Raw genomic sequence first — 16349 nt, forward strand, 5'->3', positions numbered from 1 at the left:
CAGGATTTTGCAGGAGTTTTTTTGTTATCAAGCAGTTACACAGATAATCATCACCAAATCTCTATAACAACGTGCAGTGCTCCAATAACAAGCATATTTTATATTATGTTTATAATTAAACTGGACAGGATATTGATTGGTCCGTGTTAAACTGGTTGATCTAAAATAATATACTTTTAGCAGGAAAAACAAAACGTAATTTCGCGAAATAAGACACACTCTTGCGTGAAATTAACCTGTGCTGTCAAAATTGGACCACGAAAAGTTGTCGGTGCGTTAGTCACCAAAAGTTACCCGAGTGTGATTGTTTATTCATATCAGGGTTGTGTTTGTAGATAAATTATATTAATTTACTACTTGTTTTTTATGACAATAATTTACACTGTATGTCATATAATTTATAATCAGGGTTCTCACTTGCTGAAAGACGGAAAACTTATGTTAGCTTGTTTCATTTCTGAAGCATCAAAAACTATATTGAAAGAATTAGTTTTGGAAGCTAATTCGTTTTTTCCAAAAAGCTTGGAAAACTGAATGAAAAAATACGTTGTCATACTTCAGTTTGTCTTCATTTTTCAGCCAAAAAGAACAAAAGTAGAACTAGCCTTTAGTGATGAGTAGCACTGGTCTTTGTCTTGGTTTTAGTCTTGGGTAAAAATCTAAACCAAGACCAAGACTAGCACTTGGTCTGTTGTTTATACGGTATAAGAAATTACATGTTTGCTCAAAATTATTGGTCTAATTTATTACTTGGGGGCTGGAGCGACTAAAAAGACTTACAAAAACACGTATAAAATTCATGACAGAACTTCAATACGCTGATGATTGCGCTCTAGTTGCAAAAACGGTACAGCAATTACAAGAAATGCTGAACACATACATATACCTGGGCACACGAGGCTTTGGCCTTAAGCTGAATAATACGATAAAACTAAAATCATGTGCACTCCCCCGGAAAATCATAACAGTGCTATAAAAATTGAGGAAGAACTACTGGCTATGTAGCGGAATTCAATTATCTCGTCAGTTTGATTTCGGAAAAGGCAATATAGACTCTAAAATTCAGCACAGAATTAGCAGCGCTTCAAGAGCATTCTGGAAATTAAAGACAGAGTTTTCTACAATCATGACTTGAGCACAAAAATAAAACTTGCAGTGTACCGAGCAAAGGACTTGGAAGAGTCTTGCAGGAAGACTAAGACCAAGACTACTTATTAACTACAAAACCAAGGGAGTATCAGGCATCAGTACTATTGATGGCTGATACTCTCTGATTGATTGGCTATATAATATTGACTAACAAGGAGGGATAAAAGTTTCTTTACAGTCTGTATTCGTATACGAAATGACAAAAATATTCAACAAAACAGTGGAATATAAAATTCCTTAATTTATTTAATACCTCGTGCTATGTAATTTGTTATTAAATATAATAAAATAAAGAAAAAATGTAGCATTTACCCATCCTTGAAGTATCGTCGTGTCTTTTTTTACGAATATAGCCATGATAATGATCAGGATACGCATGACACCGGTCTTGGAGTAATTCAAAACATTGAGATTTTAATCTTATAGCCCGTTTGTGTCTTCATAATATCACATCAAGATTTATACATTATATGGCTTGTTCTCTCGACAACTCGCCTTGGAAAAATAAAGTTTAAATAAGATTGACTTATAAAGGTTTTAAGAAAAAAAGTTTAACAGAGCGAATTTAAGAAAAAATGTTTGGAAGCAACTGCAACGAAGCTCTTTCTGAGTTGCGTTGCTGACGCTTAAGTTTCTTGTATTGTTGCTTTTAGAAGATTTCGGGCGCCACCTCTAGTTAATAAGTGGTTAGAGGCCCACTAGTGCCGGTTCGGGTAGCTTTTAAACAGTGGAGAAGTATGGCAGTGTTGCAGTTCTTTTAGCTCAGAGGTGGGGAAAAATAAATTAAACAATAGTCTGTAGTTATAAAATAAAGAGCAGGTCGTGTTTTCCCAAAACTATTTACAAGTCAAAAGTTTATTTTAGATTCAAAGAAAAATGTCTTTCTTCTTAATCAGGGCGGAAGGCAAGGCGATGTGTAGGTGGCTAGTTGAGACACCTAGCGCTTAAATTGGCTCCGATGCGGAGAGTCTCGTCACCGGGTTGGAGCAAATCTTGCGGGCGGTTTCGGAGCGACGGTGAATTCAATAAAAACGGAGGACGGGCAGGCTTCCCAACTGCTAGGCGGCGGCGGTGTCTCGGTGCTGGCTTCTGCGGGGCGGGCTGCGGCGACTGTGACTGCTGGCGCTGGTGCTGGAGCTGGTGCTAGTACTGTCGGTGGTGGTGGTGTAGGAACTCCCTTCCTCTGGCTAGCGCGTAGAGGTGGGTTGTGAAATCGCAGTCCGCTACTTTGTCACAGCTCCACCAACGTCGCAGTATGTGACTGCTCCAGTTCCAAGAAAATCGCAGTGACATTTCGGAGCAGTTTACAAGTTTAGGACATCTGCGCTCGTGAGTAGCAATAGGAGCAATAGCAGGCAATAGTGTAAATTCTGAAAATGCTCCTAGCCCCGTCGCCCGGTCAGACTGTTCCAGTCACAGTCGTCGCAGGTCGCAGTCGACTGGAGCATAGTATATTGAGTATATTCTGTGTACTGGAGCTGTTGGGAGTTTGGGAACGGGAAACGTAGCAGCGTTCGCTTTTTCTTTCATGAATCTAAATAAGATATTTATGTATTATATATTAATCACAAACAGATGTTTTTGACAAAGGTAATTTTTAACTTGTTAGTATGTTTATTTGTTAGTTAATTTTGTATCTGTGTTTTGTTGTATATCCTAAATCTTTTATTTGATCTTATACATTCATATAAGTTTTATTATTTATATCTATTTTTAAGGTCTGATGATGGCTAAATAGCCGAAACCGGTCACTAATAAAGATTTTTTTGACAGTTTCGACTTTGAATTGAATATAACATTAAGTTTTTACCATGGGCCACCACTCTGTGAAAATGAACAGACTCTTTAAGATATTTATAGCAAAGTGCTTGGTACTTAGAAACACTCAAATTCTTCTGAATAGACTAAAAAAATATAGCAACATCTATCAAACTAAGACATCAGTATAGTACCGTACAGCCGCGATTTTAAGAGCTCTAGGGGCCCGTAGTTCGGAAAAGTTCGAATCTTGTTCGCAAGGGCCCGGGAGGCTTGGGGCCCGTCGGTGACTTACCCCGATTGCACAGACGTTAAAATCGCCACTACTGATCGAAATAAAAAACGGCGTCCAGTTGGCTTGGAAATGACAATCGATAACATTCCCCATAAATTTTACATATAAAATGCCAGCAATCTTCATTTCATAGCTATCGCTGACGCCGTTTTTTCGATCATACGATATAAATAAATAAAAACTAGACGATGATGTTGCCTATCATAATCACACCTATAGTCCTGTACTTTTTAGTAAATGCAACGAACGGTGCCGAACACCGAGTGTGATTTTTTCGGAGCAATTAACCTATAAAACTACATTTTTAATTTATAGGTTAATTGCTCCGAAAAATCGCTGCTACTTGTCACAGTGCTTTTATTGGAGCAGTCGCAGAGCGTAGCAGCTCCACAAAAATCGCAGACTGGCCCACCTCTACTAGCGCGTCGCTTCTTATTTTCCCCAGTCTTTCCCTCCAGTTGAAAACCGTCGTGGTGGCGGCGTGCGCCGAGCCGGGTGCGCGTCTCGATACGCCAATCTAGTACTAGCGGTACCAAGCGGGCTGCATCGAGCGCATGGAATGCGTTCAATTATTAATTAGCGCGTTTTAAGCTAATTAATGAGTTCGGTTCGTATGTTAATTCAACAAATAAAATTTTATATAAAAAGTACTATTTTCTCGAAAAAGAATCAAAATTTTCTAATGTATGGAAGAGTAGAAAGATAAATTAACTAAATAAAATTCGTAATCGGCGGAAAAATTGAAAAAGTTAATTAAACATATAAAAAAAATAGTAACTTCGTTACACAACACACACAATAATTTGATAATAACCTCAGACAAATAATATAAATAGTTATGCCTTATTTATTAAAAAAATTTAATATGTCAAGAACAAAGAATGATTATTACCGAGGGAATTGCACTAAGACGTACACCGATGCCGGTAGTAAACATATTAGTATTTAGTAGTAGGTATTAAAAAGAGTGATAAGTGTCTTATATATTTGTGTATTAGTTCAAACATGCATTGACATAATTCCGAATTTTTGTTAAAATGCGTTGTCACCATGCTTCACTTACCACGTATACTGAGCACATACAAGTAACAGTTTCGAAACATGTGTGTGCAATTGGTTGCATGAATAAAACGGCAGATACGTAACTGTTCCTTAAATGTGACAAAATATTGCTCACTGGATAGTAGCCTGTTGAGTCTAGAACAGGCTACACAAGTAGATCGAAGTTGGTTCGTACCTTAATTTCCTCTAACCGGCCTGGATCAACCAGGCGGGCTTACGGTCACCTCAGCCGAAGACAAGCTCTTCGACTGCGAATGGCACGGAGGGCCAAACTAACCGTGAAAGGGTGTATACCTTCGGAGGAGAGGTAGATATCCCCTTCTCGGAGGAATAACATCTTTGTCAGAGGAGGATGAGAAGTACTTTGTCCCCCTACAACAGGATATCCCCATGTATGACGAGTTATAACTCAAGAAAGGAGGGCACAATAGATCTTTAAGGTCTCGGTGATTAGCCCCCCCCCTCTCACTCATTTTACATTCTACAAATGTATTTTTTGTAATACCAGTCGAAATTGGTGTTTTTGTTTGTTGTCTCTCTTGTTTTACCGATGTTCTAATCAGAAAATCGACCTACTTGCAGGAAACATCCAATTTTCGACCTACTTCTTTTTCTTATTTTGTTTTTTTCGCGTCATCCACGTATTTCCTCGGTCGAATACGCACTTCCAGTAAATGCGCGACGCGTGGGTAAACAAGCAAAGGCGTTGTTCGCCTTTTAATAAAATTAAAAACCGTTTATTTTTAACGCTTTGTTCCAACTGCGACACGGTAGCTTATCAGGTGATTCCTTTTAATACGCAGAGGTGATATGAATTACGTATATGGGTGTAGTAGAGATGTTCATATACATCGATGCATTTTATTGATGTAAGATGCATTGAATTAATATATCAATGGTAGTAATAATAGTAATATAGGATAGTAATAGTAGAAATCCCATGCCACGCCCTTTTTTATTCGAAGTTCAATAAAACACAAGTTTACTTAATGCAGAATGAGTTACATAGAGGCCACTAGCTTTTTAATTTTTAACAGCCGGGTGGTCGGGGCTCAAAGATATTAATAAAAGGGCGCCACGAGATTATACTCTATGAACTCGGCAATAAAGAAGTAACTATTAAGTAGACTTCAACACTAACCTCGAACTGTTGAGTGCAACTATCATGAACTTCAAATATTCTATAACTATTTGTACTTAAGTGACTCTAACTTAACTGTGAGACTAGACTGTAAATAAGACTACTAAAAATATTTAATCAATTTATTAAACTATGAAAAAGTTAATATATATAAAGTAATGAATGAAATGTAAGAGAAATGAAATGTGTTAAGAAAAGCAAAATTGAAATGTACGAAAAGAAGATAGAATTTAAATCAAATGAGAAATAACTAAACCTATGACGTCAAACCCCCTTATCTAACTTAATACTAGATACAATCAGGGTGGTTTATACCCATAAATCAAATCTAAAATTATACAAATATCTAAACAGTCTTACTCTACTCGATGTGGATATACTTGAAAACTTCCTCCGGCTGAACTACGGCGTATAGCTACAGGGTTGCTAAGGCGGTGTACAGCAGCTCGGTGTACTGTCACTGGAGCCCACGGATGTCAGCAGACGTACAGATGAACGGCAAGTTGTTGAGGTTTCAAATGGTGAACATAAAAAAAACCCTAAATAACATTGGTTGTCTTAGAAAAGTGCCTCAATTATAGAACAAGGACTAGCACAACGTGTAGGAGTTAATAAAGGTAATAAAGAAGGAATAATCAAATCTGAACTTTACCTCAACGAGGGTTTATGATGTCCAACGGGTACCTCTACACGGACAACAGGAACGGATGGAATTCTGGACTGTTCTGTGCTATACGGTCTGGATCGGTCTTCTTGCTCTACAATTACGAACAACCAAATAAGATTTAAGAAAGATAACACTCAATCAATCTTTTTACACCACGTGGGCGTGGAAAAGTCGAAAACCAATCAACAATACGAATAAAAATCAGTTGAGCATTGACTTAGAATAGGCAGAAGAATTATAGCATACCTTGGAACTATTCGGGGACTTCTTGGGCACGTGGAATCGGAATATCAGTCGGAAAATTAGGCTATTTTAATCCCATTGCGGAAATTGGTCGGCGGTCCATAAAGTCATCAAAATCCAACCATGTCTCTGACCAAAGGTGTTTCGGAAGCCTTAATCCTTCTTTACGAAGACCTGCTATTCGCCAACAGGGAATGCTTCACGAAACGGCAGCCAGTTCTTCACGACGATATTCTCGGTCGGGGAGTACACAAGAAGTGATGCAAGGATTCGATTTCCTTCACAAAATCAGATTTCAACCGGAAATCTCCCTCCATAGATAGAGAACTATATCTCTCGACTAGTCCAACTCACAAAAATGTATAAATAAAAAACGATGTTCTAGATTATTTTTCAACAGCCATATTTCATATCCGGTCAATGAACGAACTAAACTCAGAAATTCCACAATTAAAATGAACGAATTGCACACTGCGATCCACATCAAAAATAAACGATTTAACTACGAAATTTTATCTGATAATTATAAAATTTTAATAACCAAAACAAAGGATAAATAAAACCAAAAACATCCGATTTGATCTGACAGTGATAAGTGACAAGTGATGACCAAAGATAAAAAGAGGTCGACAAAAATTCTAATGCTGGGCCAGTGACAATAATGTGAAGCTTGCATATCGCGGTGTATATCGGGTTGCATAATCGTAAAATTTAAATAAAATAATATTTAACAATAAAATTATAGTAAACATGATGCAAAAATAATAGTTATTTGCGATAATTTATGAGCTAGCACACAGAGGTCGTTGCGAGGAAATTTGACTGTTACACCCAACTGGCAAAGGAGTACGACAGGGAGACGCGATATCCCCCAAGATGTTTACAGCAACACTAGAAGAAATCTTCCGTCAACTGGATTGGACCAACAAAGGATTAAAAATAGATAGAGAATATCTTAACCATCTAAGATTCCCTAATGGCATTGCCAATAGCCCTGAAGGACTACAAGCACAAATTATTGAACTAAATACAGCCAGCAATAAAATGGGTCTCGAAATAAATTTAGCAAAAACTAAAGTAATGTACAACGCACTAGTGGAAGGAAAAAGCATTCTAATAAATAACACAACGCTGGAAATATTAGAAGAATATATATTTGGGACAACTAATGCACAGCTCGGGATCTCTACTACCAGAAATCAACAAGAGAATTAAGTTCGCATGGACTACTTAATCATATTCAAATTTAGAAAGCCACTCTGTCTAAAGAAGAAAACCTTCGACCTATGTGTACTATACCAGTCATGATCTATGCATGTGAAACGTGGACACTTAAAACGGACATCTAAGGAAACTGCAGGCCGCATAATGTTCAATGAAACGAAATATGCTGGGCATAACCGAGACAGACCTTAAAAGAATAGAGTGGATATGACAAAAGATCCAGGTAGTAGATGTCATCCACAGAGTCAAGTTCCTCTAATGGCAGTGGGCGGGACACCTGGCGAGAAGAACGGACAACAGATGGAACACAAAAATTACAGCATGGTACCCACGAGGAATTAAGAGACCTAGAAGAAGACCGAACCTGAGATGAGGCCATGATATTAGGAAATTAGCAGGGATAACTTGGGCCCGCATAGCTAACAATAGACAATAATGGGCTCAACTTCAAAGAGAATATGTAAGGGAGGCTACACCATAATTGGAAATGGTTGAATAAGCTGAAAATGATGATGATGAATAGTAGAAACAGAGTAAGTGAATCGACGAGTAGCGACAGAAACCGTCGTCGGCTCTTTTGGTGTGGTGGGACCAAATTTTCTTTCTCTCTCTTTTGACGTGTTTATCAGATAGGCTACCTATATAACTGGTCAATTTATGAAGTGGTCCTATAAACATGGTATACACTGCTCATAATTTGAAGTGGAATTTAATATTGATATTTTTTGGTATATATATATATATATATATATATATATATATATATATATATATATATATATATATATATATATATATATATATATATATATATATATATATATATATATATATATATATATATATATATATATATATATATATTTATATATAATGATATAATTAATAAGAATCTCATAAAATATCTTACAGCTAATAAATAATTAAAAAAATGATTTAGGAAAATTCTTTGCCTGAAGCGTAGGTACTTGAAATAGAGTATATAGAGATACTTGATAAATGGCAACTGGCAACTTCGCTTCTTCATATGACAGATCGACACCCTATTTCGCGCAGCCGCAATGAAAATTGAAAACCGAAGTGTCGCTGCTCGTCGGTTTGGGGTGCAACTTTGTTCAAGTTAGCAACCGATCGTTTAGAAGCAATGTCGAAGCATGATCGGTACTATCAGAGTACGTAGATCGCCGAGTAGCGACAGAAACCGTCGGCTCTTTTGATGTGGTGGGACCAAATTTTCTTTCTCTCTCTTTTGACGTGTTTGACAGATAGACTACGTATTTAACTGCTCAACTTATGAAGTGGTCCTATAAACATGGTATACACTGCTCACAATTTGAAGTGGAATTAATTATAAAGTTTTATACATATCTTTTTTGTTTTGTTTTATCCTTATTTCTAAATTTGAGTGTATAAAATATCTTACTGCTAATAAATAATTAAAAAAACGATTCGTTGCCTGAGGTATACTTGAAATAAAGTATATAGAGATATTTGATAAATGGCAACAGTGGCAACTTCGCTTCTTCGTATGACAGATAACCTACTTATTTCGCGCAGCCGCAAAGAAAATTGAAAACGGGACTGTCGCTACTCGGCGGTTTAGGTACTCTGGTACTATGTTCATTGCAAAACTATTGTCGCTTTATCAAATCGGGTATTCTCGGCAAATGCTGCGAAATATGGTATCACTATCACACTCTTGCACACGTGTCCGACACGGCGTAGGCTCTCGCTTGAGCGAGAAATCAGAATATCGCTACGAATCGATGTTGCTATTGAACATAGTGCCTCAAGCTACAAAATTACTTTGCTATCGCTTTGAAACATGAACAAAGTTGCACTCCAGGTACGCTGGTAGAAATAACAGTTCCTCTTTGATGTACCTCCACAGAGCCGAACAGTCAAAACAGCCTTTTTATGTGATCGCATAAAGACTCAGTTTATTCCTGGTTGTATTTAGATCATTAATTTGTGCTTGTAGTTCTTCAGGACTATTGGCAATTAGGACTATGTCATCATCGAATCTTCTATGGTTAAGATATTCTTCATCTATTTTTATCCTTTGTTGGTATATTAATGTGATGTTTGGCGGATAATACTATTTTTATACTTTTGCAGCTGGCATTTTCTATAAGAAAATCTATAAACAACAACGAAGTTTTGCAATCTAGTGACTTTAAGAGTCTATTACGCCGTACTTTCGGGTCGCTCTCAGGGATCGGATAAAGCGGGTGTGTGGGCGAAGGAAATATATATTATATTTCAGAAATCTAAGGCTTAGCCCGATCCTGTGGTGTTAAGCCACACCTAAAATTGCAAACACACGTGCTTTAATTAAAGCTTGATTAAGGTTTGCAGAGCTTCAGCATTTGCCATAAAATAGCGAGCAATTTGTTACAAAACCATATAAATTATATATCACTGTAATCACAAAACTTCAATCTATTTCCGTATGGTAACGGAATTTTATATTATGTCTTTATTGTCGAAAAAATTTAGTCTAAACATATACGAATATTTTGTTGATGTTTGACCATCAAAATCTTAAAAATAAAAAAGTTGTCTAAAAATGTGCTACAATACGGATATAGTATAATCCTTTATCTTTAATATCCTACTTCATTTGTGTAAAAATACCTAGCCAATTTTATATAAAACGTTAAATCCCGAACGCTTTTTTTCTACTTTTTCGGACTAGTGAAATGAACTCTTAACACTCTTAACAGTAAATAAGTTAAGACTTAATTCTTTCTAAAAATACGTCCAGGTATATTTATTAGCATTTTTTTTAAAGAAACCACGACCGTGACTACTTGTATTCTAAAAATAACGTTGTTTTTTTTCGTTACAGGAATAACCGAAGGCACGATGACTTGGCTGCGTGTTTTGCTGTTGGGCGCAACGCTGTTGCACGCGGTGACAAGTGACGCAGTGAAGGAAGAACGATGTTTGACAAATTTTTCGGGTAAGAATAGTTTTAACAACGTGAAAATCCTCGTACAATGTAACCGAGATTGATGGTTCGCGCTGTGGGAGCATAGTCCGATGTCATTTCTCACAAGCCACACTTCATAACGTATAATATCTACGATTTTGAAATTAATTGGTTTATACAGTTTTACTTCTTGAAAATGGAAAATAAATAGCGTTTTTTTTTACATACATAAAGGGCCATTACTACCGCTTTTCCGTTGAAAATCTATACTAATATATAAAATCCTTAAGTGACTGACATACTGATTAATCACGATCTTGCTCAAACCACTCAACGTAAGAAGCTCAATTTTGGCATACAGGTTGATTCTAGGGTGTAGAGGTTCGATAAGAAGGGATTTTTCGAAATTCCAGTTCCAAGAGGGTGAACAACCCTCAAATATTAGAATATTTTTTATTTAAAAAACGGTCAAGTTTCCGAAAAAATGCTTAAACATGTATATTTTATTTTGGTTTTTTACATATTTTAAGATTTTTTAAAAATGTATACAGGGTGTTTCGAAAAATCTGGTCATTGATTAATCACGATCCTGTTAAAGCGCTTGACGTAAAAGCTGATTTTTGGAAAACAGATTGACTTTAGGGTGAAGAGATAAGAAGAGATTTTCGAAGCTTGAATTCTAAGGGGGTGAAACTATCCCTCAAATAATAAAATATTTTTTATTTAAAAACCGGTGAGTTTTTCGGAAAAACTCTTAAACACGTATATTTTATTTTGTTGTTTTACATATTTTAAGATTTTTTATAAATTCTTTTTTTAGTACGTTTACATATTTTAAATAATAGAGTAGACGCCGCCATTAAATATCGGCCTGAGTTTAAGATTTACTTGAGTTAAAGCTTTACTTGAATTTTAGATGTACTAAAAAAAGAAAACTAGATTACTAGACCAAACTAGACAAGCGCATGCCTTAAACATACATAAAAATAAATTACATTATATGTTCCTGACCGCATTATACCAAATGATCGAAAAAAAGCCTCCAGTTGGCTTGGAATTGAAATCGGTCTTCCGTACTAAAAAAAGAAAACTTCCGTACTAAAAAAAAACTTCCGTACTAAAAAAAGAAAACTAGATTACTAGACCAAACTAGACTAGCGCATGCCTTAAACATGCATAAAAATAAATTACATTATATGTTCCTGACCGCATTATACCAAATGATCGAAAAAAAGCCTCCAGTTGGCTTGGAATTGAAATCGGTCTTCCGGTATCGATTGAAACCGGGCTTTTGGGATTGATTTAAACCGGTCTTCCGGTACCGGTATCAAAATCAGTCTTCCGGTACCGGTACCAAATCCAGTCTTCCGGTACCGGTACTTAAACCGGTATACCGGTGTTGAATTAGTCGATACCGGTACTGGAATATTTCAAAAGTACTGGTCCTGGTACCTGTATACCGGAAGACCGAGCATGCCTACCTGTAGCTACGAAACACAGCTGAAGAGCTGAATCAGACCTATCTATATGTTGATATAAAAAAAAAATATTTTTACGTGAGAAATCTTCCCACGAGAAATGGCACATGTTCTTTGAAACACACTGTATACGGTAAAATTTAAAGAAAAATACATTTTTAGCATATCATTTTCGCGAAATAAAGTCTCATGGCGTGTTTCCGCACACCTCTATATTGATTGTGTAGAGGTGTGTAAACCAAAGATGGGATGGGACACTCTGTACAGAGTCTCTCAAATACGAAAAAAAGTATTATGACAAGTAGCGATGGGAACTATCGAATGAATTAGACTATCGAATGGTTAATGAATGAATGATTTCAACTATCGAATGGTTTTATTCGAATAAAATCATTCATTCATTTGTAAACTAAAGCATATGTGACAACCTCGCCGTGCGACTAAATGGTTATCGTTGAGCCACGACTCGAATGCTTTTGATAAATGAAATTTAGTATTCGTTTGGATTTTGTATGCGTTAGTGCATTATTGGTTCTTCCAAATTTTTATAACTTCGCCGTATAAATACTGTGCTATTTTTGCGTTTATTAAAATAGTTAAAATACTAAAATAGTAGTTATTTTTTAATTTTATTTATTGACGATTGTGTGCATGTGCAGGTGGTCAAAATTTTTCCGATAATTTGTGTGGTTTTCCGTAGTCCGATCTTTCAATTATTTCATTTTATATGGTATATGGTCTATTTTTTAATAGGAAATTTTGAGAAGTAGCAATTTTAAGAGAGATGAGATGAACTTATTAATTAATTTTAAAAATACATATTTGTATTTTAGATGTTTTAATAATACCTATGAATTAGTTGGAACTTAATAATTATATTTAAGTAATGTGGTTAAATAAATGGTTATCGAACTCAAACTATGGGGTGAGAAAATTAAAATGAAAATTTTACACGTGCCAATTTAAAAAAAAAAGTTAACGATGTTTGTATTTTGTTTATGCTAATTCTCTTACATGTAGTTTTTTGCGAAGAAATATTTCATTTATTTTTTAAAGTAAATGCCAGTAAAAGTAAATATAATTTTTAAATAGTAATATAAAGCACCTAATATAAATAATTTTGATTTCTAATTTTTTATTTATATTTTCCTTCCATTACACCGCTTGCTTAGAAAATTAATAAATGTTTATATTTCATGATTTTAAAATTTGTTGTTAATATAACAAATTAGTTCTGTAATTATTATTATTTAATAAACCAACGTTGCCAAAAAAAATTAGAGACTATATTATTTTTAAATAGGATCTAATATAAATAATTTTGACATCTAATTTGTTGTTTATATTTTGCTACTACTTAAAAAAAATATTTATATTAAATGATTTTAAATTTTGTTGTTAATAGGTATAACAAATTATTACTGTTATTATTATTTATTAAACCAGTCTTTGCTTAAAAACATTAAAATATAATTTTCCTACATCCAAAATAACAAGTATTATTGCAGTGTAACAACAGAATATTAATAAAAAATGCAGAATATATAGACATACTATCCCTAACTAACTAAAGCCAAACAATAATATTCTTTGCTAATATCAACTAATACAAAAATATGGCAACAGCGCCCTTCATAATGTATTTTCATTTTCTGTGTAAATACTAGCACCTCAATAAAAAAAAATAATGTGTCCTTATCTATATATGACTCCGCAAAAATCAAAGATGCCGGCTTCTTTCATAGCATTGCCACCGACCGCTTTCTCGGAAACCTACGTCGCCGGGCGACAACTAAAATTCAGTTAATATTTTATTATAATCGATCCTGACGAATAAATGAATTTCATAAATGAATGAATTTTATACATGAATGAATTTTATAAATGAATGAATTTTATAAATGAATGAATTTTATAAATGAATGAATTTTATAAATGAATGGTTTTTGCTGCCGAATTACTAGAATACAATATTTCAAGGCAGATGACGGATCTATTCGATAATTTTTATTCGAATAGTTTTCAACGAATGTTTTCTTACTAACTATCGAATTATTCGAATGAATTGCAACTATCGAATGTTTCGATAGTATTCATTCGATAGTTCCCACTACTAATGACAAGTAATTAATTAGAAATAAAGTAATAAAATTAATAGCGGGGAAATAAATAAATATACTACTTTAATCAGTTCGTATAAATCAAATTAAACTGCTTTCTTTTTATGTCTCATAACAAAAATATTTTAATTACTAAACTTTTTATCATATCAAGTATTCTGCAACATTGTTTGTCCTGAATTACGGCTACACCCGTCAAATAAAGTATTTCAATTTTATCTGTTCATAAATTTCGTACTTCATGTTCACACCGAACCAATAATACATGACGAGTAGGTGTGCGTATGATACCGATATAAAGTACAAGTGTATTATTTATAGACTCCAACAACGAATAACATGATAATCCTTTATTTTTCAATGGTCCCGAGTACAGATAGATATCGTAGACTACGTATATTATGGGGCAATAGATAATCACGTTGGCGTTTCTGTATTTCTCAGTTGGAAGCCACGTTATTTATACTCACGATAAATAATTAAATAAAGGCGGTTTCCTTAACAGTAATTAATTTTTTATTGTTTATTTATTTTATTGCTAGTTGCGGTGTTAATTAGTATTAACATTATTAGAAAATTTACTTTGAAAGTGGTAGGCAATGTTAAAATACGAAATATAAATCTTCCTGCACTGAAATTTTACACAACGTTTTGGTCAATAATAATGAATGAAATATTCTGTACCATTATTCATCATCATCATTCTCAGCTTATTTAACCATTCCCGATTATGGTGTAGCCTCCCTCACATATTTAGATGCTCTCTTTGTAGTTGGGCCCATTGTTGGCCAAGCGGGCCCAAGTTATCCCTGCTAATTTTCTAATATCATGGTCGCATCTCAGGTTCGGTTTTCCTCTAGGTGTCCGAATTCGTGGTGGGTACTATAATGAAATTTTTGTGGTCAATCTGTTGTCCGTCCTTCTTGCCAGGATGTGCTGCCCATTGCCACTTGAAGAATTTGATTCTGTGGATGACATCTATTACCTGGGTATTTTGTCGTAACAACTCTATTCTTTTAAGATTTCTCTTGGTTATTCTCAGCATATTTCGTTCCATTGAGCGTTGTGCGACCTGCAGTTTCCTTACAATGTCCGTTTTAAGTATCCAGGTTTCGCAAGCATAGGTCATGACTGGTAGTATACATTGGTCGAATGTTTTCTTCTTTAGAGAATGTGGCATTCTAAATTTGAATATGATTAAGTTTCTTCTATAAGTACTCCATGCTAACTTAATTCTTCTATTGATTTCTGGTAGTAGAGATCCCGAGCTGTGTATTAGTTGTCCCAAATATACAAGATGGTCCGAACTGTATTCCGGAAACTTCGATCGGCAGCATATTCTGCAGAAAAAAATAAGTAAAAGAGTTCGTATAATCACAGATTAGGTATCCTATAAGTATACAGATAAAAATCTTGTCCCTAATTCGTGGTACGAAAATTGTTTTTTATGACGATGTGCAAACGAGTCAAATTTCCTGTGCGCAAAAATAAACTCGCGTAAAATAACAATAAACAGCGTAATAGAGACATATCGCTAAACCGAATAGCGTGCATGGACGTTAATAAGGCCAGGTATTATTTCCTTTACGTGAGGTGGTACTAACTCTCTTCATTTATAGTTATCGGATCGGAAAGAATTCTGATCGCGACGCGTCCGCTATTTAAACTTAACCTAACTTTGAATTTAAAACTTTGAAATTGTTTTGTTTACTAGGTATTTTAAAACTAAAGGGCTAAAGTGCTTATTTCCAGTGCTTTATTGTTCAACGTCTGCCAGTGGGTTTAGGGCAACAAGCAACAAATTCTCTTAGAAGGGCTAAGTCGTCATCTGCTGTAAACCTAAGACTCTTTATAGGTTCTTTAGTATTGGAAGAGGTGGAATCCATATTTTGGGCCATATTTATTTAATTAAAACTAATCCCAGCTACTTAAATATCAAATTACCTAATAAAACTAAAGCAATAATTCAAAACAATTCAAACATAACCTAAAATAAAAGATCTCGCCGGCCGGCTCCGGTTGTCAAATACCCGCACATGCCCATTTAAGCAATTTTTAAACGTTATCAGAGGTTATTTAGAAAGAGCGCTTGGTGTAATTGATCCGCAAATTACGTCAGGCGGTAACGTTATTAGCGGGTGTTGCGTTAAAAATTGACTCTGGGAGAGTGAAAATTGGTGTCTGGGAGTTTTTTGACATGAGAAATTTGATTTTGATGTCAATATGACTCCTACTTGTAGAGGGTGCCACCTACATGTTTTTTAACTGGTTTAAAAA

General features: G+C 35.0%; 1 protein-coding gene and 1 long non-coding RNA gene across 4 annotated transcripts in view; one reads left to right on the forward strand and one right to left on the reverse strand.

The window, feature by feature from the left end:
• LOC115877509 (atrial natriuretic peptide receptor 2-like) overlaps positions 1-16349 on the forward strand; it is a 335138-nt gene that overhangs the window by 220893 nt on the left and 97896 nt on the right. For all 3 annotated transcript variants that reach the window (XM_030893711.1, XM_030893710.1, XM_030893712.1), the window contains one exon: positions 10391-10504. In XM_030893711.1, the coding sequence (XP_030749571.1) occupies positions 10408-10504 (97 nt within the window). In that variant the 5' untranslated portion in view covers positions 10391-10407. The remainder of the gene's footprint in view (positions 1-10390; positions 10505-16349) is intronic.
• Positions 2342-3428, reverse strand: LOC115877510. Its single transcript, XR_004049359.1, has 2 exons — positions 3203-3428; positions 2342-2683 (listed from the first exon to the last, which is right to left on the reverse strand). It is a non-coding gene; the product is annotated as an uncharacterized LOC115877510 (long non-coding RNA).

Source organism: Sitophilus oryzae, unplaced genomic scaffold (genome assembly GCF_002938485.1).
Source record: "Sitophilus oryzae breed Bouriz unplaced genomic scaffold, Soryzae_2.0 scaffold_1494_pilon_pilon, whole genome shotgun sequence".
Taxonomy (NCBI): domain Eukaryota; kingdom Metazoa; phylum Arthropoda; class Insecta; order Coleoptera; family Curculionidae; genus Sitophilus; species Sitophilus oryzae.